Consider the following 11,284-nt stretch of genomic DNA (forward strand, 5'->3'; position numbering starts at 1 on the left):
CTCGGATTCCTTTTGAGGGCTGCAAAGATATTCGCGGCTCGTTGAAAAACCAGCAAAGGTTAGTAGAAAACAAATAAATGAAAGAGATTTGTTAATTCAGAGAATAAAAAGCTTTCGCTGGCCAAATTAAATTACGTTTGGACTGGTGAGATTCTTCTCTTGTTTCTTTCTCCTTTATTTTCTGCTTTTTCCTCTTCATTTGCTGCTCCTCTCACGCTGGAATGCATATAAAGAGAAGAAAACGAGACGTTGAAAAGGGGGGCGACGTTCCAGAACGCAGGCAGAAGCATAGAGGAAAAGAAAGATGAGCACGAGAGGCAGCAGCTTCGGCCGGAGATTCTATCAGCGGATGCCGGAGAGTCGCCGGAACGTCGTCCTGCCGATGAGAATCTGGGGAGCTATAAAGAGAGTGGCAGCGAAATCCATCGGTTTTTACGTGGGGAAGAGAAGGATTTTGGTAGGGTTAGTGAGAAGGGTGGTTTGGGCCTCGATGCACTTGAAGAGAAGGGTGGTGAGAACCGCAAAGGGGAGGAGAGAAAGGCAAACGATGAAGAGCTACGACCCGTCCAGTTACTTGCAGAATTTCGACGACGGGAGGTGGAGAGTGGAAGAAGAAGAGTTCTACAGAAGCCGATCGTTCGCTCAGAGGTTCAGCCATTCGACGTCGACGAGATTAGCAGTACTTTGAATACCCAACCAAATCCGACCTTCTTCTACACCTTTTTATTCTCATTATCAATTTCTCCTCTGAACAATTCCATTTCAGTTTTCAGTTCTCCATGCCACATTTGCTCAAGAATCAATATTATGTAAATTTCATCTGTCTCCTTGTTTATGCATTTCGGATTTGTTTGTACGCATAGCTTCTGCCTCGTCTGAAGACGATTAGGTAAAAGTTGCTAGGAACCGCATCAATCTCCATCTGTCGTTAACAATAACCGCTTATATCCTCGTGAGCATTATGTTTACTTGGAAACGGCTGAGTTTCCATGAAAATCTGATTCTGACGTAATATGAATCGGGAAGTACTCGAATCACCCTCTTCCACTCTGCTTCAATCCGTAAAATCTAATCCCACTCGGTCGACCGGTAGAGTGGGAGGGTCAATGGTGGAAGACACGTCAGGTTGAAAATCACTTTTGACCCTATAATCCAGCGGAATCTCTCTCGTCAAACCGAAAAGAGATCACTGATAGCTGTGTTATGGGAGAGCGCTCCCAGGCTTGATTGAACGTCGCTCTCGTCTTTAATCTTTTCAGTATATACTCTTTTATTTCTTCTGTTCTGTAGTCCACTTTATTCTCTCTCTGTTTTTCTTCTGTTCTCCGGTTTCATTTCACATTGTGATCGCGAAGAGGGGTTTTGTGTCGAGTACGTGAGATGAACTCCTCCATGAATTCGTTGCAAGTCCACTTACAGCTCACTTGCCATCGTTACAGGCAGAGAAAATGGAAAACGGAGACGCTCCAGACAGTTTAATTAGCTTTATCTTTTGGTTTTGTTTTGTTGTTTAAATGAATCGACAAATTCTCGTTGAAATTTCACGAAGCTGTCTAATGATGATCACCATCGATTTGATTATATCATGATGAATCCAAGCAACCTAACCTAATAAGAATTATTATCGGCGCTCTTCAAGGAGTAATGGATTGTTATCCAGGTGACGATGTCACGTTTGTGGATGGGTTAAAAAAACTATATATATAAAAGAATGTAGTGGGCCTCCTGAGCCCAGACAATAGGAGTACAGCTTTCTTCGCATGGCCCATTAAAAGTTTTAACTGGGATGATCTGGTGTACACGCTGTGGCCCCAACATACTAAAGTCACATTTTTATCCTAATAATTCTTTTTTTTCTTCTTTTGAGCGTGTCGGCAGGCGGAAGCAAGCCTTAGGAGTCTGGATCCAGACCTTGCAACCGACACCACAGTTGGAACCCACCTTCTGTAGCTACCGCTTTGGTCAGTGTCGGATAACCCGATTCGGCCGATACACAACCCGATAGGGAAGGAGAAAATTGGTGAGAGATGAGGTCGGTTGTCATTGTAGAGTGAGTCAAGAGTGGAACTACCGGTACACCCTCTTCACCCAAATCTATTTATTGGGAAATATAATGGCTCTAAATGGTGCGACCATGGTCCCCACCATCTTCCGAGCGAATAAACCAGCCTGTCGTCTTAGAGCTGGAGAACATAACAACATCTGCACCCTCTTCCTCTCCCGTCTGCACCGAGAAGTGGCACCGTCACCCCGCGTTCCACTTTTCTCCTTTCATCCCGCCCCCTCCTCTCCGCTCCATGGCTTCTCAGGCGGCCAAGCCCTCCGTTTTCGAAGCGGTGAACAGAAAGAATCTCTTTCCTACCTCCCTTTCTCTTCCTATCTCTCAGTCCGGATCAGCAATCGACCCGGTTAAAGAAGGCGGTGGGCTCAGGAGAAGACTCTCCTCCATCTCCCTCAGGATCCAACCCCTCTCGTACACTTCTTCCGCGACTTCGTGGGTGTTAAGAAGATCCAAGTCGATGTCTGAGGTCGGAGACTTCGCGGGGACTTCTCTGAGAAAATGGTGGGAATGGGGGTGGTCCTGGGTCCTGTCGAGGAAGCCCACTTTCGCCAGGGATCTGGAGATGAACGAGGAAGAAACGGAAATGCTGGGATGCCATAATAGAGGCAGCTGGAGGCACATCTTCTACAAGGTCAGGTTCGAGTTCAGGAAGTTCGTCGGTCCCGGCCATCTGCCCACCACCAACGAGTTCAGGTACGACTCCTTCAGCTACTCACAGAACATTGACGACGGGAAGAGATGCGAAGGTTAAGCAGGGAGGGGCGTAGTTAAATCAAGGGCGTCTCCTCTTGAAGATAGGGTACTATTGGTATTTGTTATCATCAAATCCTGTTTTGTTCGTAATTATATCAATTTCATGACTGCGTGGGAACTGGGAAGATGGGAGGGAGAAGGGACGAGAAGGAAACCTGCAGATGTGCGCCACATGAAACGAGTTTTGAAGACGGTAAGAACCTAGCGTAGTTCGAGGAAAATCAACGGTGAAGATTAGATTGTCTGATTGGAATATTGATAGGAAGGACATGATCGGAGCAACGGAGTTGCGTTGTGTTTATATTATTTATTTAAATAATTTGTTTTTCATTTCTTTCTTGCCAGTTCCAAAATCCAATTTCCAGGTTGGGAAACAACACGATTCGTATCGTCTATGTGAAAATGTCTATGCAAGTTCAAGCTTTTTCTTTTTGTTTCTGTTCATTAATAAACTACATTTGGAATACCAAAAAAAGAAAAATATGGGGGTTGTCATACAATTATTGGCTACATTGTGTTATCAAATAAAAAATTAAATGATAAAATAAATTAAAGTATTTAGAATATTAAAATTTTACAAAAACATGTAATTTAAGAAATTTAAATTTAAAATAAAATTATTTAAAATAATAATAAATTTATAAAAAAAATGAATTAGATAACATTACTTTAATTTTGACATAATAATGAATCACATTCCTATTTTTTGTTTATTTAATGATTTAATGAAACTCAAATATGATAAATAATTGTGAATTTTATTAGTGAATTAATTAAATAATAAACTTTTAACTTTATAAAATATTCATCAAATAATAGTATCTATATACTTAAAATTTATATTTAAATGCTTAAGTTATTATTTTAAATAATATATATTATTTAGGTAATTAAGTAAAAATAATCTATAATTAAATAAAATATTAATGTTTGGCCAAATTGTGTTAAGATAAATAGTAATAAAAATTTAAAATAAATCTATTTTTAAAATATTAAAACATTTAGTTACAAAAAATAGCTAAATCAAAATTTATAAAACTTAAGGGCATATCAATTTAAAAAAAACAAAAACACTCCCGTAGCCGAAAGAGATGAAATATATGGGGGGGTAGGAGAGGCTTTCCCACTCCTACCATTGTCTTCCCGTTTGTCGGGCTTAGAATGACACGGCAAGGGGGTAAGGGGTTAAGGGGAGGGCTTTGCCTACCCCTATTTTCCTCCTCGGCATGCTCTGCAACTCGATACAGGATAACAAATAATCGGAAGGGCCATGGTGGCATCCAATCGAGCGAACTCAATTCGGTTCCGGTTCGGAACTTTGGTTCAGTTCAGAAACTCGTGAACCGGCTCGTGGCCCGAGTGACTTTATCCGGTTTCATTCTTCGAAATCCGGAATTCGGCAGCAAGAGTTCACGACTGAGCGGAAATGGCCCATATCCGATTTCTTCCTTTTAAATTTCTTCCTCTTCTATCATCTTCGATTTCTTCTTCCAATCTTCTTCTTGAGCAAAACCCATCTTCCCCAAATACTGCCCCACCTAACAACAGCTAGAAAGACTATAGACGCGAAAGAAAAGCGAGCAGGAATTCTGTTGATGATCGGTTAGCTGAGCCAACTTCAAGGAAGAGCTTTGATCCTTGCCTTGAGCCTACTTTCGAATGAAGTTCATTCCGGGTAGTAATGATCGCTTAGTATAATGCATCGGTGTTCACTTCAAAAGGTTTTCTGTGATCTGATAGACTCAATAATGGCTCCTCTATCACATCTTCTTTTCGGTCTTTGATTGCTTCTTCACATTTTTTGACCAAAGACCGAAGCCAGACAGAAAAATAGAATGATCGGCAAAAGCCGTCTTGCCATTTTTCCTACCCAGGGCGTCTACTGCTCTACCCTCCATGTGCAGCACCATCGCACTGCCATGTCTGGTCTTTACTCGATTATTAAGCCAAATGGGTGTCTAGTGCCTGACTATAACCCGATTATTAAATAGGTACTTTTTTGTTCATTCCAAAGATTAGAATCACAATTATGATTGCAGTGATGACAAAAACGAGAAATGGGGTAGGGGAGGCCTCCCCAACTCCCCCACTCCCCCCTCCACAATCTCATCTCCCTTATAGTGAAGGCCTTTCCTTACGAGGTTGCTCCATTAGATGAATATTCGGACAAGGAGGAAGTTCAAGAGACCGAGTTGGGTATTAATGATACATTGTGTCCTCTAACTTAATTATATTCCACCATATTTAAAATGACGTAAAACTTTTGTAATTTCTTTATTTATATATGTGCGTCTTCCTCTATGCCCTCGCAGATATGCGAATTCCATTCCCTCCCTCTTTGCACTCTTTCTAGTTTCAGATTCTCGAGCCTAGTTCATTAACAGCTTCTTCTAGACTCAGGTTAGATTTCAGAGTCTCGGAGATTACAACCCTCCCTTCTGTCCGCAGCCAACAACGTTAATCTCTATTCTTCCTCCTCGGTAGTCTGTAATCTGTATTACGTAAGACCGGGCTTACGAGAGGCCGCAAAACCCAAGGCAAAGCCGATGCCTGTGAAACGAGCGTACACCCCAAGAACAAGGCAACGGTCCCTCGTATCAATCAAACTTTCTAACGTAAAACGCAACGTCTCTAGCATTCCATTTTCGGTTCCGTTCCTATAATTCCACTCTTACTTCTTCACCCTCTTGTTTTCCCTCTCAGAAAGTAACGGAACAAACAAGCTCGTTCTGGGTTTCTGCCCTCCCCCGACTGAATCAGATGTAAATCCCATCAACCCTGATCCTTCCATGCTGGGAATACTGCGTGGAACAGCTCCATCCTGTAAAATCACTCAGAACATAAATGAGCGGTTGGAATACTACATGGGGGCCTGGGAATGCCGTTTCTTTTCCATTATTTGTAAATTCAACGAACACAGAGAAAGAGAAAAGCTATGGACAGGGACATCGTGGGTCCATACCGGCACGTTGACGGTTCAATCTCAATTTCATTTAAGTGGACCCACTTCGGAGGATTTGTGCTGGCGGACTGGGGTAGAACGGGAAATATGAGAATGAAGAGGATACGGACAAAACTGGAGATAAATGTGGAGCGCAGCGAACCTAGGCTTAGGACCACGTCAGAAGCTACTCTGACTGTAGCGGGTTCGATCTGTCTCGTCACCTCGAGCCTCGCTCTTGCACGTGCGATCCCTCTCTTCTTCCCGAATTCTTGTATGCTCACTTGCCCTTGTCATTGTGGCCGTCAAATAGCCTTTGCTGCGGGCCTCCTCGTACGCTCCGGCAGGCGGCAGCATTTTCTCCTGAGCCGCGCCTCCCCGCCCTTGCAATCTCCAACGATTTTACCGGAGTGGATTAAATTAATTAATCTTTAATATTGTTATGTATCTTGGCAATTACGAGTTTTTGTAAATAAGTTGAGAGAATCTCTCTTTCAATATAGTTAATGTTTTGGAGCGTCGTGTTCACTGGTTGTCGTTGAGGATCTGTGTTTAATTTGCTGGCTGTTGTTGAGAATCTAGTTTTAGTTTTCATTGCTTGAGTACGAATTATGAGATATTCGAGTTCGTATAGTGTCCACGATTTAAACATCACTCGTTGGTGAGAGAGAGATTCTTCTGTTCCCCAGGTGCTAAATTGCCCCATGAATTTGATCTTACTCTCCAGCTCTACCCCTGATCCTTGCCCACGGCAGCGAGGAGAAGACCCACCCCTCTCTGTAGTCTCTACGACGCACTAGAATGACGTATTTCAGCGAGCGTGCTGCTGCTATCTATTGTTATGCTAAATGTTGTTACTCTCTTCCGCGACGCTCCTCAAAATTTATCCTTTCCGGAGGAGGTGTGACATTTTATCGACAACATCACGACAAGAGGTAAACACACTCAATATTAAATGGGTCTTCAGAGGAAAACTAGCTGCAGTAACCCATACTGGTGACTTTTCTTCCCGCCTATATTAACCAATCCTCCCTGGGGTTAATTCAGATGGAGTCGCTGCAAGTTAGCGACTGCAAGAAAAGGTGAATTCCCGTTGTTATAAAAGGAGGCACTGCTGCGGCATCTAGAGTGGCTGGGCTGTGAAAGCAGCGGTGTTGCTTCACAGGATCAATCCTATTTGAGGGCCGGAAATGGCGAAGGAAAGAGACGTTTTGAGAAGAAAATGATAAGTTTTGGGGCGTCTGCAGCCTGGAATTTTCAGTACGGATCAACCGACCCTTCATTTAATCTTAAAGCTCTGATTGTATACCCCTCCAGCATCCAGGCAAAAAAAATTAAAAATTAAAAACCTACTCCCTCCTCGCCTAACCTAATCCTAGTCTTCTGCCTCAAGTTGCTTCTGTATCACAGTGAGTTTCAATTTTTGCTCAGCACAGGCGACGTAGTTGAGGTAAAAAGAAAGATGATTCAAAAAGGAAAGATGATTCAAAAAGGAAAGATGAAAAGGAGTTGAATGAAGCTATAGGTAAAGAAAAAGCTAAGTCCAGGTCGGGCAGATTGACGAACCACATTGGTGATTCAGAACCTTTAGGCATCCGAATTCCGATCCCCTGGAGCAAGATTCAAGGACCCGCCCATTCACGGCTTCTAATTACCACCACTTCTTGTAGCACAGTGAGAAGACAGGCTACAGAGTGACCGTGAAGACAAATGACCTATCTCACGCGAGTATCACATGCCACCGCATCCTCTACAGACTACATTATCAAACCCACTGATCGAGGAAGTGATCTCACCACTTTGCCCTCGTGTTTTCCTCTCTGAAAATCTGACCCTTCTCAACATGCTCACACACGCACGCATAAATCCCTGCAAATCCCACATCGCATTTACTCCTATTTTTCGGTTCCAGCCCTCTCTCTCCTCTGCTTTCTTGCCATCAATGCAACCCCCAATTCCTGTAGCTCCTTCGATTTCAGTGCTCCTCTCTCCCTCATACCACCGTATATAACCAAGCCCATCGTCCATGCACTCGTCCTACTCCGTTTGATTCTCCTTGCATCAAAACCTTGTTCGAGAGCTTCCAGTTCTGATTTTGAAACCTCTGCAATGACAGAGATTATGTGGGAGGATACGAATGAGCACGGGTTGCCCCCGGGCTTCCGTTTTCACCCAACAGATGAAGAGCTGATTACGTTTTATCTTGCTTCCAAGGTCTTTAATGGAGCCTTTTGTGGGGTTGACATTGCAGAAGTTGATCTTAATAGATGTGAACCCTGGGAGCTTCCAGGTATGTTACAGTAGAAAAGAAAAGACTGGCATAAATAATGTGTAATGTATAGTTCTGTTATCGTGGTCACAGAAGGTTTTCTTCATCTTCTTCTTCTTCTCTTTGTAGTTTTTCCCGGGAGATTCTGTTGAGGTTCTATTTAGTTAATTGATATGCGTGTTCAATATTCATTATTACATGCATGTTTTATAGAGATGGGAAGAAGCAAATTATGGGATGCCTATATTTGTCTCTTTGGGCTCTGGGTGATGTTCTTGCACAAAAATATACAGTTAAAAAATAAAATTCTCTTCTTATGGATTTTCTCTTCTCTTACTGAAGTTTAGAACCTATAATGGTTCTTCTTTCTTGTCATCAGAGGTTTCGTAACTTTACTGAGACTCCATCTTGCTTTTCTCCTCTTCTCTAGGTTTCTTTCACTGTTTCAGTAGTGGCTTTTGTCTACATAAGTTGTATTTCAAACTGTTGGAGGGATGAAGACCTCCAAACAGTACTATATTTAAGTTAAAACTTTCGGTATACATGAGTGATCCAAATCTGCGTCTGCTCCTTACTAGTATCGTTTTCGCCTTCTCATAGCCGTATATCTCCTTCAATACCCAGTTGATTCTTAGAAAGGAGGAGAAAGGCATGATAAAAACCAGTTGACCAACTTTCAGTTTTCAACATTATGTGCATTTAGATATAGCGAAGATGGGGGAGAGAGAATGGTACTTCTTCAGCCTCAGAGACCGAAAGTACCCTACCGGGCTAAGGACTAATCGAGCCACCGTCGCCGGATATTGGAAAGCCACAGGCAAAGATCGAGAAGTCTACAGCGCCTCCACTGGAGCTCTTCTGGGCATGAAGAAGACCTTGGTCTTTTACAGGGGAAGAGCTCCTAGAGGTGAGAAAACCAAATGGGTCATGCACGAATATCGCCTCGACGGAGATTTTGCTTATCGCCAAGCTTTTAAGGTAATTACGTGAATCTCTCCTAATTTAATTCCCTCAGCATATAGCAAATATGAATCGTCTGGTTGACTTGTTAAAACATGGCGTCAAAAAAAGTTTTTTTTTTTTTTTTAAATCTATATTGAGATTCGAGAATAAAAGCTTGATTGCTGTGTAACTCTGTAGGCTGTCACTGTAGTTCATGATCTTCGTAAAGTAAGCAAAAACAAATAGCAGATTTAGTTGACTTGTTGGATGGACGCGTACTGTTGATCAGATATGTCCATTCAATTTCACTGGGTCCTTTTGAAGGTCGCATCAACCGGATATTTCTCTTTGTAAGAAATTAATTCATCAGCACAGTCCGTAAACTGCTACTGTTGACAATCCCCATACCCATCCAAGCACCATGGTAGAAGATCCATCAGTTACGTGGATGGTTCTATTGCATAGTAGATATGTATTACGGATAAGATTATAAGTTTTACCAAGATACAGAATCAGCCCAGGTAATTTGCTTTCTTGTAGACCAAATCCTCCATTTTCTTCTATAGTTGAACAAAGCAACTATGTTCATCTGGATCCTGCGATTAAGGAATAATTCAAGTTTATACAATATCTGACGTACCATTGGTGACTTTGCAGGAGGAATGGGTGATCTGCAGAATAGTCGATAAAACAGGAGAGAAGAAGAGCTCGTTTGTCTACGACCACGGTTTATTCATGGAGTCAGCTTATTCCTCCCACATTAAAAGCTTGCCTCCGCTCTTAGATTCATCTATCCTTGAGTCTCCAATAAGAAGCATCTATAATAAACCTTTCTTTCTCCACCCTGACAGAGATTTCAAATCCTCTCATCCGATGCCCGTCACACCTCTTTTACCCACGAACTATCAGTCATCGTCATCCGCCAAACAATCACTGGTGGACTGCCTCCCTCATCAATGCCCAACGAAAGAACCCTTCATTCTGAAACATTGTAAGATAGAGTGCAGCCGAAAGGCCACTGGTTTCCAACCACAAGAAGGCATTCAAAGCTTCAATTGGCAGCAGATAAACGATCATCAATCGGTGGAGAACCCCTCATATTTCGACGTGGGTAGGGGAGTTTTTGGGCACTCTGCCGTTGCTGGGGCTGCCTATGACCTTTCTGGTTCTGCTGTTTTCAGCAGGGCGGCTTTCAGATGCTAGATCATCGTTCAATCAGCCCGTTTGCAGAGGTTCAGGACCTATAGATTTATGAGGCGGCTCCTGGATTTGTAGTAGTTTACATATGATAACAGGTACAGAAATATTAAATCTGTATAATTGGCAACTTTTACTCCCCGTTTCTTGTTTCATTGGAAACATATGTACCCACTGAATCATTATTATGACATGATATGCTTAGTTGAGGAGTTTTTAGATTTCTTAGATTAATTTAATAAAAATGTCAAGATCATGTATTACGTGGTCTTTTTCCCACCAAACACATCCCCTTATTGACCGAACGTCTCCAAATATTTTGGTTCCCGAACGCCCGTCGCTTCTCGGAATGGTGGATGCGAGACAGTTTCAAAGTGATTGATGATAGGATGTTGCATGCATGGATCTGGCGATATCATCGATGACGTGAGGTGACTACATGCAGAAATGTACACGAGCTTTCGTGCTTGGGGGGCCTCTGTTCCTGTCCCTGTCATGTCCTGCCATGGCATTCGAGGTGATAGCATTCATGAACGTGGCTCCGAGTCGTGTCTCCCTCGCTCGGTCGCTCAGCCAATATATACTCTAACCCATTTTAGTTGTCATTGTTGATTATGTTATGGTCCAAGTCCCACTCAAAGTGACCTGGTCGAATTAGGGGAATTAGAGGAAGTAATGGGTATCGTTACAGATCAATCTATCGAGGGAAGTAGTGCATTTGATTAATTTTTTTACGTATTTATTTTAATTTCAAGAAATGAGAAAAAAAATTGTTCTGATTTCTTTTCCCACAGAATTTTTTTTATAAAAACAATAAAAATAAGCTTCTATTACTCGGAGAAAAAGAAAATACTTTCACTTATATTTTAGAATTAATTTTTTCATTGAAGCTCTTCTTCTACTAAATATTGACCTCATTTCTTCATAAAAAATGCTTCCTTTTGTTGATACATAAAGCAGGGAGAGGCCCAGTAAGGTAGTGTCCTAAAACACCTTGGGCTATCTTTTTAGCATAACGAGCGTCTGGTACAGCCCAGTAACACTTTGAGGAGTGCGCACAGTTCCGACGTCCCTACTTTCCTACTGGTTCACGCCTCCGCGTTTTACTTCCCTCACTGGA

The 11,284-nt window shown here is 42.3% G+C and overlaps 1 protein-coding gene across 1 annotated transcript; it reads left to right on the top strand.

Moving 5' to 3' along the window:
- The first annotated feature begins 7,865 nt into the window (after positions 1–7,865).
- On the top strand, positions 7,866–10,170 carry LOC137950328 (protein CUP-SHAPED COTYLEDON 3-like). The gene is made up of 3 exons (XM_068796732.1): positions 7,866–8,046; positions 8,729–9,003; positions 9,625–10,170. The coding sequence occupies exons 1-3, from the start codon at positions 7,866–7,868 to the stop codon at positions 10,168–10,170; spliced, it is 1,002 nt and encodes a 333-aa protein (XP_068652833.1).
- Positions 10,171–11,284: the final 1,114 nt, after the last annotated feature.

This window comes from Aristolochia californica, unplaced genomic scaffold, assembly GCF_029961685.1.
Source record: "Aristolochia californica isolate CCGP_79_NKW_82.1479 unplaced genomic scaffold, dmAriCali1.0.hap1 SCAF_14, whole genome shotgun sequence".
Lineage (NCBI taxonomy): Eukaryota > Viridiplantae > Streptophyta > Magnoliopsida > Piperales > Aristolochiaceae > Aristolochia > Aristolochia californica.

Excerpts from the sequence above, each read along its gene's own strand:
- LOC137950328 (XM_068796732.1), top strand. The coding sequence starts at position 7,866 with ATGACAGAGATTATGTGGGAGGATACGAATGAGCACGGGTTGCCCCCG. Across the intron at positions 8,047-8,728 it reads TGAACCCTGGGAGCTTCCAG|ATATAGCGAAGATGGGGGAG; the intron begins GTATGTTACAGT and ends ATGTGCATTTAG. Across the intron at positions 9,004-9,624 it reads CTTATCGCCAAGCTTTTAAG|GAGGAATGGGTGATCTGCAG; the intron begins GTAATTACGTGA and ends GTGACTTTGCAG.